General features: G+C 33.3%; 1 protein-coding gene across 3 annotated transcripts in view; it reads left to right on the top strand.

The window, feature by feature from the left end:
• Positions 1–19,507, top strand: part of CADM2 (cell adhesion molecule 2) — a 491,388-nt gene that overhangs the window by 393,323 nt on the left and 78,558 nt on the right. For all 3 annotated transcript variants that reach the window (XM_017848170.1, XM_017848169.1, XM_017848168.1), the window contains 2 exons: positions 425–603; positions 18,108–18,227. In XM_017848170.1, the coding sequence (XP_017703659.1) occupies positions 425–603; positions 18,108–18,227 (299 nt within the window). The remainder of the gene's footprint in view (positions 1–424; positions 604–18,107; positions 18,228–19,507) is intronic.

Genomic DNA, 19,507 nt, shown 5'->3' with positions numbered 1-19,507 from the left:
TCATAAAATATATATTTATATATAAATATGAATATTTATGTTTACTTATATCCAAATACATCTGAGGAAGATTTACCCCCAATAGCCTAAGGGCAGTCTTCCAACGTGGGGTGTGAGCCATTAGCAGCAGAATCTGGGCTACAGGACTTGAGCAGGGAACCACAAGTGACTGCTGCAGTGACTCAACAAATTAGTCTCTGAATACATATCTCCTTAATTAAATATGATAGAAGCAGATTATATTTGCTATACCTCCAACTCTTTTGAGTGAGTGTGTGATGGTCCTTTTAGTATCTTATAGAAGTTAGCATATGGTTATGTACAAAATACGTGTTAAATACTTAAACATTGATTGATTTACTTAATTCACAGATATGTAACATTTCTTATTTTTGCTATCTACATGCATGTTTCAATCCAATAGGCCAGAACCTGTTTTGTGGACAAAGGATGGCGGAGAATTACCAGATCCTGACCGAATGGTTGTGAGTGGTAGGGAGCTAAACATTCTTTTCCTGAACAAAACGGATAATGGTACATATCGATGTGAAGCCACAAACACGATTGGGCAAAGCAGCGCAGAGTATGTTCTCATTGTGCATGGTGAGTACCTTTTTGAAAACATTATATGGGAAAGGATGTGTAACTTGAAAAACTGTTTAAATATATCAAAATGTTAAGCACAATAAACAAAATTGCAGTTTGTTTTTATTTCAGAAGGACATCTCATAAGTATCTCCAAGATTTAATATTAATATATTCCCAGTCAGATTGATAAAATTATAACATACATAAGTTTTTTTGCGAAAAGCTTTCTCAATTATAAATATACTTCTTATATGTTGGCTCATAAACTATATTAATGATCGTCTTTATTTCATTTTTATTTATTTATTTGTTTATTTTTGAAGGCAGAGTCTTGCTCTGTTGCCCAGGCTGGAGTGCAGTGGCGTGATATCAGCTCACTGCAACCTCCACCTCCTGGGTTCAAGCGATTCTCATGCTTCACCTCCCGAGTAGCTGGGATTACAGGTGTGCACCACTATATTTTTAGTAAAGATGGGCTTTTGCCATGTTCACCAGACTTTTCTCGAACTCCTGGCTTCAAGCTATCAGCTTGCCTTGGCTTCCCAAAGTGCTGGAATTACAGGTGTGAGCCATCACACCTGGTTGATTGTCTTTAAATTCTATAAATAAATGTTTTCGTTTATAATCCAGAATCATGAAAATTACATATCCTTTAAGCTAATTTTTGTTATATTATCATAAACATATACTTTATAACTTCTGTTATTTGGTTTCACAAAGAATGACAGTGTGTCATTGAAATGCAGCAAAAATAGGAGTGTACAATATTAACAGTAACTGCATTAATTTCATGTGAACAATAATTTAAAGTTCTTATAGACTTTTCTTGACTATACTTATGGCACAATTTGAGTACATATAACAAAATCGCAAAAAGAAATACCAGTTCCCATGAGTGAATACAATTTCTGTTTTCTCCAACTTTCAAATGACACAATGGGTTTTTCATAAGGTAGCTTCTTTTAGATATTGTTGGATAGAGATGAATTTTTATGAGATTGATGAATATTGCGATAAATAAAATTAGTCAGGTTTCTTTACTGCAGTACTTCTCAGACTTTATTGTATATGGCAGGGTGCATTGTGAATCTCCACTAGGAAGAGCCATTAGCCAATGTAAGATTTCCATCATATTTCACCAAGAAAACTTTTCTGGGACTAGTATTATATTCAACATAATATTACAGTATACTAAATGAGTATTGTATATAACACAGCGCTGTTGCAAGTCCTGGATCTTAGAAACGATGGACAAAATATGTTTATTTGACATCTTTCCCTTGAATCCATTTATGGAATACTGAAAGAAGTACGTGTTTGTTCCATACCTTTCCAAAAGAATTTTGGGGTCTAGTCTATTTCTTTGTAAAAGATTAATTTTAGGGAAAAAATAATTAAATGCGTGTTATTTTTCATAGGTGTTCATTTTGTTCATTTTGCCAAAGTTGGAAAAAATTGATATTTTCAGTCAATATACAGTTTTCCTACTTTCAAATTATATTATTGTATAAGATCTCTCAGTACTTAATACTGCTCTGCTATGGTAAGCCACGAAAGGCTCATAGTGAATAGGCTATTCGTGTAAAACATCCAGAAAATAGTGGAACTAACAGTTTAATTTCTAGCACTTCATGAATTGTACAAAATTCAACTTTGGAAAAATTAGCCTAATCAAATTAGACTGGTAAATTGGATTTAAATGTAGTAATCCCTGTAGACAAACCCTGCTGGTCTTTCTGCCAGAGAGAATGTTACAACCACTGGGTGTGTCAGGAAAGCAAGTCAGATCCTTAGAGCAGGATCCAAAAGTAGATTTCAGTTGATGCTCCCTGGATGTTTAGATCATGCAATCATATAGGGAAAGTGTAGTCTATATGATTCACCTTAATTTTCCAAGTGCTTCTCTCACCTAACAGTTTCTGAGAACCTGAGGACATGTTGTAGGCCATGTCACATTGTGTCAAAATCTATATGACATAAAATATTGAAAATTAGAAGAGAAGTGACAGAAAAAATAATATACCAAAATGAAAAGTATATCATTTTTTTAAAGTAGTTCAAGTCAGGAAAATTCATACATCTTCTCAGTGTTTGCAAGCTAGCCAACAGCATGATTTCCTAAACAGCCAAGCTACCTTTAGGTAGTTGGCAGTTGACATATTTCTAATAAATACTTCCCTAAGCACTTTGTGAGAAGTCATTTTTGGCTTTGCTTTTTGAACTGCAATTCATCAAAAGCACCCCATACATTAATGCTATTCATGCTGCTAGATAAATGCTGTGAAGTTCAACAGTGGTTTACCTAGTATTATTGACACAAGTAATGAGAGGCTCAATGAAACAGTGAAACCATATTATGCTGTGTTTAAAAGGAGCACCAATTGGGTTCATTGCAAAATAAAGGCTTTTTCCCCTTTGCACACTGGGTATAATGTTTCATTAGTCACTAGTTGTATAAATATAAAAGCTACTTTTCGGTTAATGGTTTGGCTGTTTCAAAACCATACTAAATGATGAAATTTGAGTGGGATTTCGATCTATAATGAATGCTGTATGCATTTTGGAATGGAGCGATAAGTGATCATTTGTGAGAACTTTACCCTTTTATCTTTTATACCAAGGTTTATTTTACATTAGTGGTGATAATTGAATACAGCTCTAGTACAGAGGGTTTTTCATGAGCTGAGACCTGTGTCTTTGACTCTACCACAATTGCCTAGATTCCATTGATTCTTAACTTGATGGAGGTCTGAGCACTTTCCTGTGAAATCATCTACTATCTGGATGCCATCATAATAGTTAGATTTTATTGTTTGGGTGTCAATGGAAGTGCATGATTTAAACGCTACCACATTTAATTGTTAAAACCACTGACATTTTGTGTTAGAGACACTGGTGATTCCCCCACTCCCTCCTAATTACACCTTTAAAAGTTTCAGCATTAGGACCACATGTAATAATTTAAAACCACCAGTCTAAAATTTATCCTCAATGAAAGGCCTAACCAGAGTCACCATACTAATACCTGTAAGATTAAACGTCATGCTTATGAAATATTTGCACTGTGGAGGTTCCATTAAGAAAGAAAGTAGCACATTTGATGAACAAGCTTGGCAATGGAAATATTTAGCTGTTAAATTAGCCGCCATAATTATACTAATTAATCCCTCTGAGCACAGCAGTTTCGATTTGCTTCTTTATAAAAATGTTGAGGTATATCTCTTGTGATTATTGTTGTCATACTATTTATTGATTTACAATGGATGATTATATTCATAGTTTTAATGGCTTTGAATATCTTGACCCATTGCTATTCTTAACATTTGAAGAACTAGGATCAAGAGAAACATGAATTCACTCACTCAATAGATATTTAGTACTTATCTACCAGGTGCAAAGGAGCAAATGTAAATAACAAATACGAACATTATAGTTTAGTGTGGAAGATAAGCTAAGCATTTAGACAATTGTAACACAAAATAGAAGAGTTATAGGGAGCTATATGAAGATGGTCATACAATGTGGTAGATGTTCACAATTTGTGTAGTTCCAACCGTATGGAATGTTTAAAACTAGTAACATATCACTATTATTTATAAATATTATAAATATAATTATGATAAATATTTAAAGTAATATAAATAGTACGATAAATATTATTTTAAATTAATAAATTCATTTATAATATGACATACATTGTAAATAGAATTGCTCAGCAAAGTGCCAGCTATACAGATGTATAATAAATTAGACTATTCTTATTATTATATTTCTAGTAGTCTTATTATACCAAGGGCAATCAAACTCCAAGGCTCTGCTAAGAAACTTGCCCATGAGTTGCATACAGTTATTACTCATAATCTTCCCGGAAGGCTACCCAGAACATAAATTAGGTTAATGCTATTGAAAAATGAGAAAATTCTAAATTTTCGTATGAGATAGAAAATGTCTTAAAACTCAACAATATAACAAATTGACCATGTACAAAGCAAGACATAAGTTATAGTCACCCTTGTTCTCTGATGCAACATTAAGTTCAGAGAATATGGCTGAATATCTCATCTTCAAGCAGAAACTACCCAGATCTGCAACCATTCACTGTAGAGAATATAGCAGATGATACCATTTTATCATGCAAGGAATGGATATAGGGAATGACCAATGGTACTAATTCTATTTTGTGATTGGAAGCAATGCATGTTCTTCTATTTATCATCAATTGATTAAAAATACACTCATAAAAGTGTCAGAAATGGACAGCACCGGGGAAGCTTTGAGAAATAACATCTATGGAAAGTGAGAAACGTGAATTACCACATACTCCAAACCCTAAACTTCTTCCCTCTTAACTTTCCCAATGTCTCTTTTACCTCTCTTTAAACTCATCAGAGAAATTAATAACCACTCCTCAAAATACAAATGCGAAATGGACAGAGATGCTGCAACTCTTTAATGTCACCTCCATGCTCAAAACCTTCCCCAGGATCTGGGAAGAAATACAGTAATACCAGCAGAAAAATTAGTAACTAATTTCTCCTTCTACCAATAGCTATACTATCAATAGCAGGTCCAGATTGTAGACAAGGATAGCAAGGATAATGATTAGAGCTTTGGAGGAAAAATCATGTTATCTCACAGTTATAGCAGAGTTGAGATGCACCATTCAAAAAAATTTTTTGTAATATTCCCCCTTCCTTTCCAAATTTACTTTTCCTTTTACCATAGTAACCCTACGTGAGTGTTAAAATTATTTTGCCACTGTGCTAACTTATTCCCTTACTTCATTATTTTCTCCTTGTACGAATAAGTTTTATAACAATTCATCACTCCTTTATTATCTTAACTCTTGCTATCATTTAGAATGAAATTGCCCACTATGCACCTTTCCACAGATTTTGTTTTCTTTACATATGTGTATTTTGCGTTTCTAGCAAATTTTATCTTTACAACCATGTAAGATAAGTAAAATCTCTATAATTAGTATTATGATACTATATAGTAAATTTGAATCAAGATTTGCTTATATTTCTGTCCTGCTACTCAGTTTATCACAATTTCTGATAATCTTGGTCTCTCTAAAATATCACTTGACTGTTATGATTTGTTTTGTTTATTTGTTTGTCTATTAAACAGTGATGGAAACAAGATACTGCTTTCTATGTTTCCAGGATAATTTACTTCAGAAGTAAGATATATCGAGAATAGGATACATCATATTTTATTGTTAGTTGGTAGGATTCATTATTTAAAAAAGAGTGTTCTGGAGTTTTAGAATTTTAATAGAGAATATTACTGCTAGAGATCTCTATGTGCTTTGGTCTACTAAAAGGTATTAAGCTATTAAATGTGCCTTTCTAGCTCCTAAGAATCAATAAGATTGCTACTTTCATTTCACTCAGCTTTTATTGTTAATAATAAATGTCAAAAAACATTCAAAGACAGAAAATTGTACACATAGATATTACAGACTGCTGCATCAAGCCAAACTTTTGAGCTTTGTTACTCATGTAGACGTGTATCATTTTCAGGGACTGTAGGTAAACCCTGGTTCCCTCTTCTATCCTGGATAGTGAGTCTCCATTTCAGTTAACTTGCTTACTATGGAGAGGAAAAATGGAATCATGGATGGTATCTTTTCTTTCACTTTAACAGACATTTCCAAACCATCTATCATTTTTTTCAAATATGTACCAGATGTGCAAAACATAAATTCAGTTCCTTTAGAGTTATCAGTACTTGACCCTAAATTTAGCAAAATAATATATATGTCAGGGAATGCAGTAATCATTAAGCAACAGATTAAGAACATCATAAAGTAATACCTTAAATTTGCTTTTAAAATTTTCTTGCCATAGAACCAAGCAAATATGATTATAATAATACATCCCTTATCTTACAGAGATATATCTGTCATGTATTCATGTCATGATTATCAGTGATCTGAGAACTTCCCTCACAATACAATGAAAAATGTCCTTCTGTGCTTCATAGTAAAAGTGTAGCTGGGCTACAAGGTTGCCAGCTCCTGCAACGTGCATTTACTGTTAAATTATCCAGCAACAAAACATCTAGAAATATTGAGTGGCTACATGACTTTTTTAGGCAAGGCGATCTTTACAATACACTGAGAACTAGGAGAGTACATCTTCTAGCTCATATGGGTGGGTGGGGAAGGAAAAAAAGAAGCCTGGATTACGGACAGATGTAAAGCCTAGCAAACACCTAAAAAGGGATTCAACTAAAATCTGTTCCTTCACTTGGAAACAGAACTACCAGTTGGTAAGTTAATTCTGTGTACTCATAATGAGCATTTTTCCTTTGGAGCGTTTTTCTTAGAAGCATAGATGGAAAACATGCAGTGGAGGGAAAAAAGGATGGAAAAGACATCCATACGGAGCAACAAACGCTGTGCTAATGGAAGAGCCCTATGGTTGCTGCTCTCATCTCTGGTTGAGAGTTTCCAGGCAGTAACTAGTTGGATGATTCTTAAAACAGTATCTTCTTTAATCGCTGAGATAAAACGCTATCATTTCTGGACATGAATAAGCAGGGAGAGCTCTGATGCCTGTAGGAAAGGTGTACCTCTGACTGGATGAATATGCTGTTGAACTCTGCAGAGAGAAATGGAATGGCATCAGATAGTAGAGACAGGAGCACTACTTTTATTACAAAACATTTTAAAAGGTGTATGTGTGTGGGCACACTCAACACGGAGTTAAGGCTTAATTATATGTCTCTGTTTTAAGATGAACATAAAGTAGATACATTAAGGTTTCTGCTTTTAGAGTAAAAATTCTGTTGAGAGATACCATTCTGAAATAAATATTTCTATGTGCTACATGGATCACAGACTGAAATGCACATAGGGAAAAAACCCTCATTCTTGCCTTCTATCACTAAAAAAATTCATCATTAAAAAATATTTTCTCACCTTATGTACATGTAATCTTTTCTCTCAGTTGCAGTATAAAATAAGGTAAAGAGAAGGATCGAATCTGTGACACTCAGTCCTTCTATATTTGTTTATTTGGAAATAAGACCAGGCTGTAGCTTTACCAGAATGTACAGAGCTCTTCTACCCAAGTATATGTGTGTTAATTGGCTCATTTGTTAGAGAGTTCAAGCAATATGCAATGGCCCATGGGAGGAAATTTTGGCATTAGTTTTCAGAAACAATGGCATTCCTAAATAGAAGATATAGATTTTTACATAAAACCTGCATTGTAGCTTCTTACAATATAGTTTTCACAAATATTGTAACAACATATGTACTTGTCTATAATCTAAAAATTTTCCTTGATTCTATTCTACCCTTCTCTCCAATTCATCACGAAATTCCATCAACGTTGCTTCCAAATCATGTTCCCAATGTGGCCACCTCTCTCCATCATCCTCTCTGGCTTAGACTACTAAAGTATTGCCTAATAGGCTCCCTGCTTCCACACTCCCACACCTTCGATCTCTGTCTCACACAGCTTCAACATATAAACGTTTTAAATGCATATCTCTTCATGTCGTTTCCCCATTTAAACTTATACAAAGGCATTTCATCATGCTTAGTATAAAACCCAAACCCTCATTGTCCTACTTTTCCAAGCCCTGCATTTGATGGCTGCTGCCTACATCGGTGGCATCTCTCATCACTCTTCACACACCCACTTCTGTCTCTCTGGTCCTCTTTCAACTCCTCTAAGTTGTCAAGGTCATTTTCTTTTTAGACATTTTGCCTCTGCCTGGAATGCTTGTCCAAGATGCACAAGGAATGCTGCCAGAAATGCTATCTTCACAAGATTGATTTCTTATTCAGAGCTCAGATTAAATGGTATTTCTCAGTGAGGCCTTTTTTGTCCACTACCATCTAAATTATCCCCCAGTCACATATCACTTCAATTAAATACTCTACAAGGCATATATTATTATGTGATAGTTTAGCTGTTTGTGTGTATATATACAGATGCATATATATGTGTACATATATATATACATCTGTACATATATATGCATCTGTATATGTGAATATATTCTATGTCCTCACGCTAGACTATGACCTCCTTGGAAGCAGATATTTCATGCATCTTGTTTATTTCTATACCGCTAGCTCTTAGAACACTGCCTTGTAAATAGTAGGTGCTCAATAAATATTTACTTAATATTTAAATGTTTCTGTCTCTCCCTGTTTTCAAGAGAAGAAACTTTACTGAAGCAATACGTGTGTGTGTGTATGCATACCTACACATATATACACATACATACCCATGTCTACATATATACACATATATATGAAAATATAGTTGTGTGTGTGTATATCTGTACACATCTATACAGATATATGTGTGTGTATATCTATACACATATATATACAGATATATGTGTGTGTGTATATATATACATTCACACATACACACAAACAGCCTTGACTTCTGGACAAAATCAGGGAAATAATTGATATTCCTTGGTCACCAAAATAATAACCTTTAGTTTTTATCCCATACTGAAAAGAAAACATGTATTTAGCAACCCATGTGAAATGTGCCTTACTTATAGAATTAAGTAATTCAAAACATAAATAACTGTGCATAGATTAATTAATTTTTCTAATACAAATCTTTGCAATTAAAGAGTTATGCAATTGACTCCAAGCATGTGTTTTCATCTTTTTGAAAAGTTAAATGACTTTGCTAACTGAAATTTAACCTTTTATACGAGAGACCTTGCTGCTCATAAGCGCTCTGACCATTAGGAATACAGGTGATAGGAATGGATATTCAAAGTGAAGCTCAGTCGATGTTTATTCACAATTCTTCTTACCATTATTTAGTTTTATTCAGGGATTGTGTTCTAAGGGTATGTCAAAGTGGACCTATTTATTAATATGCATGTGCAAAAAGTACCTATAAATAGACATTCATAGTTTTCTTAAATTATAGGTTAGCAAGATTATAACAATCTTTGAAACATTATTACCTTCTCATTTAATATTTATTTAATTAACCTTTTGTATTGCAATATAGAATATTGCACTGGGATTCACTTTATTACTTTTAAAAACTGGTAGCTAACAAACATGTATGTCAAAATTAGAATTTGCTAACATAAGTGCTGTGTGCATAGTACTCTCTTCACCCTCCAAAGTGCAGCACAGTTTAGTTAATCCTCAAAAATGTTGGTTCAGGATTCTGGAATCTACTTTAATCTTTGATGGAATTTATATATTAAATAAGAATAAGTATCAAGATAAACCTGAAACATATTTCGGGTAAGTTACATGGTGATAAATCTAGAGAGTAACATAAAAATATAACCTAATATGGGTTAAGCAACTATTTTACAGAATAAAAGATTAAAATGGAAAAAAAAGTCATACAAGACATCTTAAAACAGTTTTTAATCATAAGCATATTATACTTAAATATGGATGGCTTACTGGGAAGAGTGATTTTTGTATTCTGAAATGTTCACTGACATTAATATTTTAAAAATAACATTAATATTAAGATAATTTTTTCTAGTATACATTAGATTATTTTGCAGTTGAGATAATTACAGAATAGGAGGCAAAAAATGTATTTACTTCATTGCATTTTGAAACTGAACCAACACATTTATGGACTCTCATATGTCCTGAAGTCATGTGCAAACATTTTTGCATGTATAATTTTTTGAGCGAAAGTGTTTTGCTTTTAGAAGATCAACTCTGATCCATCACTGGTTAAAAACTTAGTCCAAAAGGATTTATATAAATGAACAGGTGGAAAGTCTTCAACTTTTAGATGAGGAAGCATAAATGCATAGAGGTTAAATGACATTCAAAATGGCTCTTAGCTACTTTATCACAGAGCCTACATGAAAAATCAAAATATTTGGATTTCTCAGTCAGTATTTTTCTACTATATCACAGTTCTCCTTGTGTTTATTCATAGTCGATTTACGCTTTTCTTTTAATGAATGACAGTAATATTCTCTTACATTTTCACAGAACTTAAAGTATTGGACCAAATCATGTGATTTACTTTTAGGTAGAGTACTTTAAGCAAAGAGTAGGAAAGGGCTCACAATATTGAAGTAGGCGGAGTTAAACAATATAGGATAATCCACTGCAAATGCATTTTTTTCATACTTTAAATTTCACTTTACTTTTGTCAGTTCGGAATGTAAAAAAGTACTATAAAAGAAAAAATGCATACATTTTTTCAAATAATGCATTGATTTTATTCATAAACTTTTCTTGTAATTACATAGAACTGACAGTTACCGCCTACAGTTTAAAATTGCAGTACTTTTCATTTTTTAAGAACAGCCTTTTTTTCTTGTGTAAGGATTCCATTTAGTATGAGAAACCAGTGGAAGCTATCCAGAAGGATGAAAAAGGATTTATTCAAATATGTTTTTTAAAAGGGTTCCTTTTTATGAAGTTACTATATGACCGTTGAGGAGGAGGCACGTACTGGTGAGTTGGAACCTTCTCAACCTGGTGGTTATCATTTAAGTAAGAGCCTTGGTGCTGTTATCCACTTTTACGCTGTGATCCAAATAGGCTGCTGCATGTAGCTGAGCATAATGGGAGCAGATAAATGTTCTTCTTTTTTGCACAGGCAAGTGCAAATAAAGTAAACTTTCCTCTTACAATTGTTTCCAATGTCAGTCAGTGCAATTAGTAGTAAAGAAAAATGCCCTATTATTTTTTAAGATAGGGAAATGTGAGCATCTTTCACCAAAAAAGACACATCTTACCATAATAATTCTAAAGATATACCTCAAGTTCTAACACTTCTACATCTCCACTAATAACTCTTAGTTTTTTATTTTCTTTATCATCCTGGGATCACCCCTGGGGGAGGGCATTAATGACATAAAGCAGAAAGAAAGTAAACATATGGATTCCAGACTAAATGGTAACCATTTTTTTCTCCCTATTGAACACTAGTCCTTGGAGAGAAACAAGCAGCTTGGGCTTCTGAGACTCTTTAGACTTAATTTTGTTTTGAAAATCCATTCTGAATGCCATTTTTAAAAAGAGAAACTGCCAGAAAACAAAACAGGTTGACAAGTTAGAAATTATTGTACACTGCATTTGTAGAGAACAGAACATGCCTTTAACCTGAAAAGCTCGTTATTGGAAAAAAGGTGCTGTACCATTCTTCAGGTTACCGTATACAGCGCTTGTTGAAAGTGATTTCATTTTGACAAGGTTATACAGGATCTGTTGTGCTCTAATAAGCTCCAATAACAAAATGTGGTGGCATTTTTTAAAAAAATCCTTCGTTAGAATATAAAGAAAAGGACACTTTTCTATTGTTTTTAATTGGATGATATGATTTAGAGCTCTAACACTTTTAAAACACTGAAACTCTGCATTTAGAATATAGATTTATTCTGTATGCTGCATTTTTTTTTTTAATACTCATTTAAACTGGAAGACTCTTAACAGGAATTACAAAAAATCACCTCACACATGATAAAAGGGAGAGCAACTTTTTTCAGGCATTAACCATGTATAAGCTTCTGTTGCTGATTCACATTTTTAAGAATGATACTATTCTATTCCATATCTACTGGGATCATTATCACCAGGAGTGACATTATTGATAAAGCACCTGTCATCTCCAGCGCTGTGGTACATCCCTGCAGTCCAAGCTACTCAGGATGCTGAGGCAGAAAGATCATTTGAGTCTAGGAGTTCAGAACTGTAGTGCACCATGGCCATGCCTGTGGATAGCCACTGCATTCCAGTCTGGGCAACACAGCAAGACCCCATCTCTTAAAAGAGATAAATGAAAAGGGCCTACCACATTGAAAGTACAGAGCTAGCACCCTGATGAAGCCCAAAAGTTTACCATGAAGTTCATTTTCTCTATTATCTTACTATCATGTGTTCATGAAAAAAATGCAAGCAATATATGTTAAGTATCAAATGAATGTTACAGCTTCTCAATTTCCAACCCCAGATTTTATGAAGAACTTTGAGTTACAATCAGTGTACTGTGTACTATATTATTAAAAAGAGCTAAAGTAGTAGAGTTTACAAATTGATTATGTAAACTAGAGCAAATTTGAAAATGTTGTTATAACATTGCATGTGTTTAATTTGTGTTTTCTACTGAGGGACAGAAATGGATATGGAGCTAGTGGGATACACATGACTCTGGGTCTTCCCATAGCAGCATGTCATGAATGGAAGCATTATTGGTCATGGGGGGTATGGGTGGGACAAAGTGAAGGAAGCAGTAGATAAACTCAAAAAGTACAATGGTTGGTGAAAGAAAATTAGGTGGGACTTAGTCAAGGAAGTCTTCACAAAGCAGGTAGGAATCAGGCTGAGACGTGAGAGAAGCATTTTGCTAGGTATCAAGAAAGGGTGGCTATTCTGAGATGAAAAGCTAATGAAGGATTGGCTCAGAGTATATTTGTCTAAGACAAAGTGATATTTTAAAAGATAAGAACATGTTAATTTATAAGGCTGAGCCTACAGTTTATTGGGAAAGGTAAACACATAAATATAAACATGTATATGGGTGTCTGCAAAATGCCTAAAAGCTCAGAGAAGGAAGATATTACTCTTTGCAGAACTAGGCCATGCTTTCCATATGAGATCTTATTTGAACCAGGATTTAAAGGATGGACATGAAAGAGAAAACAAATGTGAAATGGGGTGTGCCTCTGAGAACCTACAGCACAAAGAACAGAAAGAGCTATGTCTAGCTCTGTCATGGGGGAAAGCACTTGTGTCAGAGGCAGATGTCTTCTTGTGTGCTAGGCTTAAGCTTCTTTCTCTACATTAACTCAGCACTTGAAACATTAAGAAAACAAGCCAGACATGTATGCTGTGAGAAACTCTAACCCCTGTTGTACCAGGAAACCTTAACATTATGGCTGCCTCAACACAATGGTGGGCGCAGTTTTGGAGTTCCTATCAGAGTCACACAGGTTGAGCAGAAGAGATGATGGACTGATGAATTTATCATATTAACGTTTAGCCATGGTCCTGTAAACAGCTTTTAGTTTCCTGATTTGGCAAATGTGTTGCTTTAGCTGAAATTATACTTCTGCATGTGACTAAGTTCTTATAGAAGTACTCAGATTATTTACATTGCATTTATTGGCACCCCAACATTCACTCAAATGAATGACTTTTGCAGCCTAGTTAGACTTTGTCTGCCCAAATATGAAATTGTTTTACTGACTAGATTTAGGGTTTCTGTTTGTTATTGAAATACTCCCAAATTTCATGTTTTACATGAAAACAGTACTTTATATATGTTATAAGTGAAATGAAAAGTATAATTTATTATAATTCAAACTTTATGTGTAGACAAAATTATAAGAAGATATTTTCATATCTTGGAATCTTTACTTTTCTCAGTTTCCTGTCAATAAAAAGGCTCACATTTCCTTTTAAATAAAACTTCTTTATACACACACACACACACACGCACAGATAGAGGTCCAGGATTTATGTAAAATGTGTACATATATAAAATGTATGTATAAAGATATATTTAAAGTTTAGATAATGAACACTGGATCTGTATGAATTCATTTCATATCCTATCTAAAACCATCAATTTATTTTAGCAAGTATTACTTGTTTTAGTATACAGTGATATATGGTATTTAGCATGTGGTGAGACTAAATTGGCTAAATAAATTTAAAACACATAATTATGATTTCATAATTTCAGAGAAATTATCATTACACATTCCTATATATTGTGATTAAAACTTTTAACTTCCTGAAAACTATTGTTAGATTAGATAGCAAACAAATTTCATATTAATGAGAGTATTTTAAATTCTGATTTTGATGAATCATTGAAATTTATCTTGTTTGGATTTAAATTGTGTCTAAATAATTTATGTATAATTACTAATTTCTCTGATCAGCTCTAGACAAAATTTAGTTACTTTCACTTAGTTCATTTTTCAAATGCCTTTTCTATTAGCTACATATTTTATCAGTTGCTGACTCTTCACTCTTTATACCTTAACATCTAAAAATACAAACTACAAATATATAATACAACATAATTAATTTCTTTCGTAAATTTGAAGTGCTGAGCCTATCATTTATAACTACATTTTTATTTCAGGAAAATGCATTTAGAGTTGGTTAAATTAATACACTCTCCAAAGAAAACAAAAAACAATGAGCTCATATTTTGCAACGTTGAAATCAGAGGTGAAATATACAAATTGAGCTGTGTATTGGATGGTTAACATTTCTAAATTCCAATATTCATAAATTATGCATCACATGCCATAAATTTGACCATGTTTTATTTATAGTTGTCTTGGTGTCTATGTTCAAATACCATTTGATTAATCATAGGATGTTAATATATAAGGCATATATTAAGATATACTGACACGGCCATGTCATATTAAGCAAATTACTTAAAATATTAGTATAACTGCAGATTATCTTGTCCTATGGAAATAATTAATAAGTTAATGTTGAACCAGTATTTAGTATTTTTATGATGTATGTGTGCATGTGTATAAATTCTCTTTGTATGAATTAGTATATTTTCAATATTGGGGAATATTTTAAGTGGTATCATCTTACAAGGTATAAAATGGGCTGCAGTTTCCACCTTGTGCCATATTTGATGGAGTTTTCTTTTCATTAACAGTGTAAGAGGTTTAAAAATGTGCAGAATTCTAGGCAGAGCTCTTCCCTTGAAGAACTGATTGTCTAGTGGTACACTGATAGCAAGAAAAGCAGAGCAGGTAGCAAGTTCAGGTAGAAGACAGACGTTTCATGCAACTGTCCTGGTCTTTCAGAGAGTTTCAGCTCATTCAATTGATCTTACATTATTCAATTTTATTCAATTATTCCAATTAATATTCTGGTGCTGAATATTTAGCTTATTTTAACTTTTACTATTTCATGATATAGCTGAAATAATGGGGTGGTCTTTAACAAATAATGAAAGAACAGAATAAAACCCTTAAAATTATTAGAAAACAAAATGTTTTAAAACACATAGAACAAAATGAAACTAGTAGTAGTTAAAAACATGTAACAGTAACAGGCATAGGTTTCTTTACGACAAGTCATTTTTTAAACCCGATTGTCATTTTGGCACTTTCCACCAAATTACTTTCAGTCAATTTGGTTTTAGCTACATATGAAGTCGGAGAGGAGGATAAGAGAGGATGCTGAAGAGATAAAAAAGAACCAAGTTGTGTGTAAATAATAATTTGTAATGTTGTCTATTTGTATATTTCAAAAGATTCTAAGGATGTTGGTTTGAAGTGGATTAACAATTATTAAAACTACTTATCTTTTAAGTTATTTGAGTATTAACCTATGGAAAATGTATGCTTACTGCATTTTTACACTTGTAAGAAATAAAGATATGGTTTGCTTTATAGAAGAATGCTCATAGTACTTGAAAATATATAGACTGTCTTTAAAAAATTCAGGATTTATTACTACCTATATTTTTTGATGTGGAATAAGCGAGGCAAGGTTGGGGGGGACTCCAAATAGTACTACAATAACAACAACAATAATTATTATTATTGCCTAAACTAAAACCAAAATGAAATCCCATCATTTGTATTCTTTCTCTTAATAATTCAATGATGGGGCTGATTTTGAAAGACTACTTTTCTTATTAGAATAAGATCCAATGCAATCATATTCGAACTGATTATGTGATAGGAAATAAGCCAACGTGTTATAATCTGTGATAAATTTGGAAATAACAGTTCATTTACATGGAGTTTTAAATGACTAGTAGTATTGTTTGTTCTTAAATTTGCTATCCTTGGAAGATATTGGCCTTTGCAGTTATTAAATGCATACATTTTGAGATCCTAATAAGCAAATAATTTTGCTAAGAAAGAATGTATTGTTTTCTATTTTAGATATGTATAAAAGTTAAAATCACACTTTTTTTTAATTTAGAAAATGTTTTCATTTACCTCCTGCCCGCCTAAACTGTTTAAGAACTCTTACCTTGAAATAAGGAGTTATAACAATTAGTAAACAAGAAGCATCTTTGTCCATATACATAATCTTTCTTCATTTATAATGTCTTTAAAGTCAGTTCTACTTTATGATAATGGTAAATCGCACTTCAGGCTTTACCCATTTTCCCTAGTGATTAATGCAGCACCACTGAGTTTTCAGAAGGTTGTTTTCTTAATTTGACTGGCCAGGAAGCATTTTCCCTGTCGAAAAACAGGTGTAAACATCAATATTCAAGATAAGAGAGCCATCTCATGCTGTTTTCTGATGTATCCAGTGTAGAAAATTCAGCGGGTAGAGTCTACAGAGTGAGGAGGGCTATTTATCAGCAGTAAAGTACTAGAAAATGTTTAGTGTGACTCAGACTTTAACTGAGAATGACAGGAAACTTTTAAATACAAAATAATCTGTCAAACACTAGGAATATATGGGGGCTATGTGACAAACATGTGAAATCAAACCTCAGCACAGGAATTATTGGTAATTTGGAAACTGTTTCTAATGTCCTCACTGTGTAGATTACACGCGTATTCACTTTCGACAAGATTGGACTCTCTGAGGGTATCGCTGAAGTTCTCATAGCTTGACACTGGCTGTATTGTTTCAATGTTCTCTGTGCTGCTCTTCATATTTTCAGCTGATTTTGAGTGAAAGGAAAGAGGATTTGGACATTAAACACTATTCTTTCTGGGTTTTATTTTCTCTGTATTTGAAGCTACTCTTAACTTTTGGCAACTTAGAAATTATGGATTAAAGGTTCAATGTTACACTTCCAGTGTATGCTCGGTAACCTCTCCTAGGTATGCCATATTAAAATAAATCATAAACCTTTCAGAATATTGGGTGCCATGCTAGTTGACTCAATACTTGCCAAAGACTCCTAGGTACTGCAAAATTATTAGAAGGCGTTACCAGCTAAACAGGGTAAGAATTGCAAGATTCTAAACTGTGCATTAACATCATTTGTGAGAACAGGAGAAGCAAAATAACAATAATAATAACAATTGGCTTCTTTTGTTTGTTTGTTTCTAAAGATTGCTTTCATTTCCTATCATTAAGTCTTCCTAAAAGAAAAAAAATCAAAAAGCATTTAACATGCATTTACACATTCATTGTTAACATTTTGTTAATCTTATATGGTGGTATATGTGTTTATTTCTGTATGTGTCATTCTGTTTACTTCTTTGACAAAGCATGTCATTTTTTTTTTACCTATATGTTTTTTTGTTACTGCATGTCAAACTTTTTAAATGACTCAGTGAACAAATGAATTCTTGTCATTTTACATTTTACTCTCAATATTGCAAACAACCTGCTTATTCTCAAACATTGCTCCAAGTTTTTGCTTTGTGTTGGAGCACGAAAAAAAGTGAAAAAAAAATGACAAGAATTGTGTGACACAGTCGGTTTTGTACCTGATGTTCTGTTAAAGCTTGTTAAAGTTAAACCTCAATAAGTTATCTGTATTTATAATTTGAATCACTTGTGTTTCTCTTTTGTTTGCATGATATGATTTTGTTTATATTTTTTTTCCACTCACCAGATGTTCCCAACACTTTGCTTCCCACTACTATCATCCCCTCCCTTACCACTGCAACAGTCACAACCACTGTAACCATAACAACCAGCCCAACCACATCTGCAACAACCAGCAGCATCAGAGGTACAGTATGCTTCTTTGTTATAGCCTGGAAAGCACATTAACTGGAGCTTTGTGGAAGTTTTAGAAAGGTTAAAACATTAAGATTCAATTTTACTTAATTATGAGAATTAAGTCACCTAAATTACTATCAGTTAGGGTTATTGGAATAGAATATGAGAAATTATGGTACTTTTTATTTTTTGAGTGTTACTTAAGATTTATCAAAATCTTGCAGAATATAGATTTAAAATATACGGGGCTTTAAAATGTTGGTCAAATTTAAAATGTTAGCATGACACACAGTTTTTGCCTGTCTTGAGAGGTAAACAAATACATAAGATGTTCATGTGTGCAGAGGTAGCTTTTGCTTTTTTTTAAAATTCCAGTTTAATGTTAATAACTTGCTAGTCCTCTGCAACTATGTAAAAATACGTATAGTGTTGAAATTGTTCTAAAATTGACATAGTGCATGGGGCCAGTATAAATTATTCTCCACATAGAACTTGCAAGTAAATATTCAAAATACTTGTTATCCTAAAGTGATTTGCTGAATGAAGCTACTTATTCTACTAATAGAGTGTTCTAAAAGCAAATGTCTGTTGTCCCAGATGGCTCCATGAGTAATTTCTGGTATCGTTATACATATAAGAATTTTTGTTTCAAAGAAAGCAACCTTATAAAGGTAGGAGTATCCTTAAAGGCAGAAGAAATAACTATGTTACGGTTGAGAAATATAAAAAGTATTCCTGAGCAGTTATTAAGTGGTTAGTAGTTGATGAGGAAATTAAAAAAAAAAAAAAAAATTGAAGCCCTTATAGAAAAACATGGTTTAAGGCCGGGCGCCGTGGTTTACGCCTGTAATCCCAGGACTTTGAGAGGCCGAGGCGGGTGGATCACGATGTCAGGAGATTGACACCAGCCTGACCAGCATGGTGAAACCCCGTCTCTACCAAAAATACAAAATTTAGCCGGGCGTGGCGGCGGCGCCTGTAGTCCCAGCTACTCGGGAGGCTGAGGCAGGAGAATGGCGGGAACCCTGGAGGCGGAGCTTGCAGTGAGCTGAGATCCGGCCACTGCGCTCCAGCCTGGGCGACAGAGCCAGACTCCGTCTCAAAAAAAAAAAGGAAAACATGATTTAAATTTAATTTCTACATAAGCAGTGCTCAGAGAGAATTTGTCATATTTAAGTCTGTCTTTTTATTTCTTATATATGTTTAATGTCACCTTGGCTCTACTAATATCTGTGAAATTTAACAATTTAACTTGGAATTCATGAGGACTTTATATTATTATATTTAATT

The sequence above is a fragment of the Rhinopithecus bieti genome, unplaced genomic scaffold (genome assembly GCF_001698545.2).
Source record: "Rhinopithecus bieti isolate Rb0 unplaced genomic scaffold, ASM169854v2 scaffold_29976, whole genome shotgun sequence".
NCBI classification, from domain to species: Eukaryota; Metazoa; Chordata; class Mammalia; order Primates; family Cercopithecidae; genus Rhinopithecus; species Rhinopithecus bieti.
Note: the sequence above shows the minus strand (reverse complement) of the source record. Positions and strands in the feature narration are given on the sequence as shown.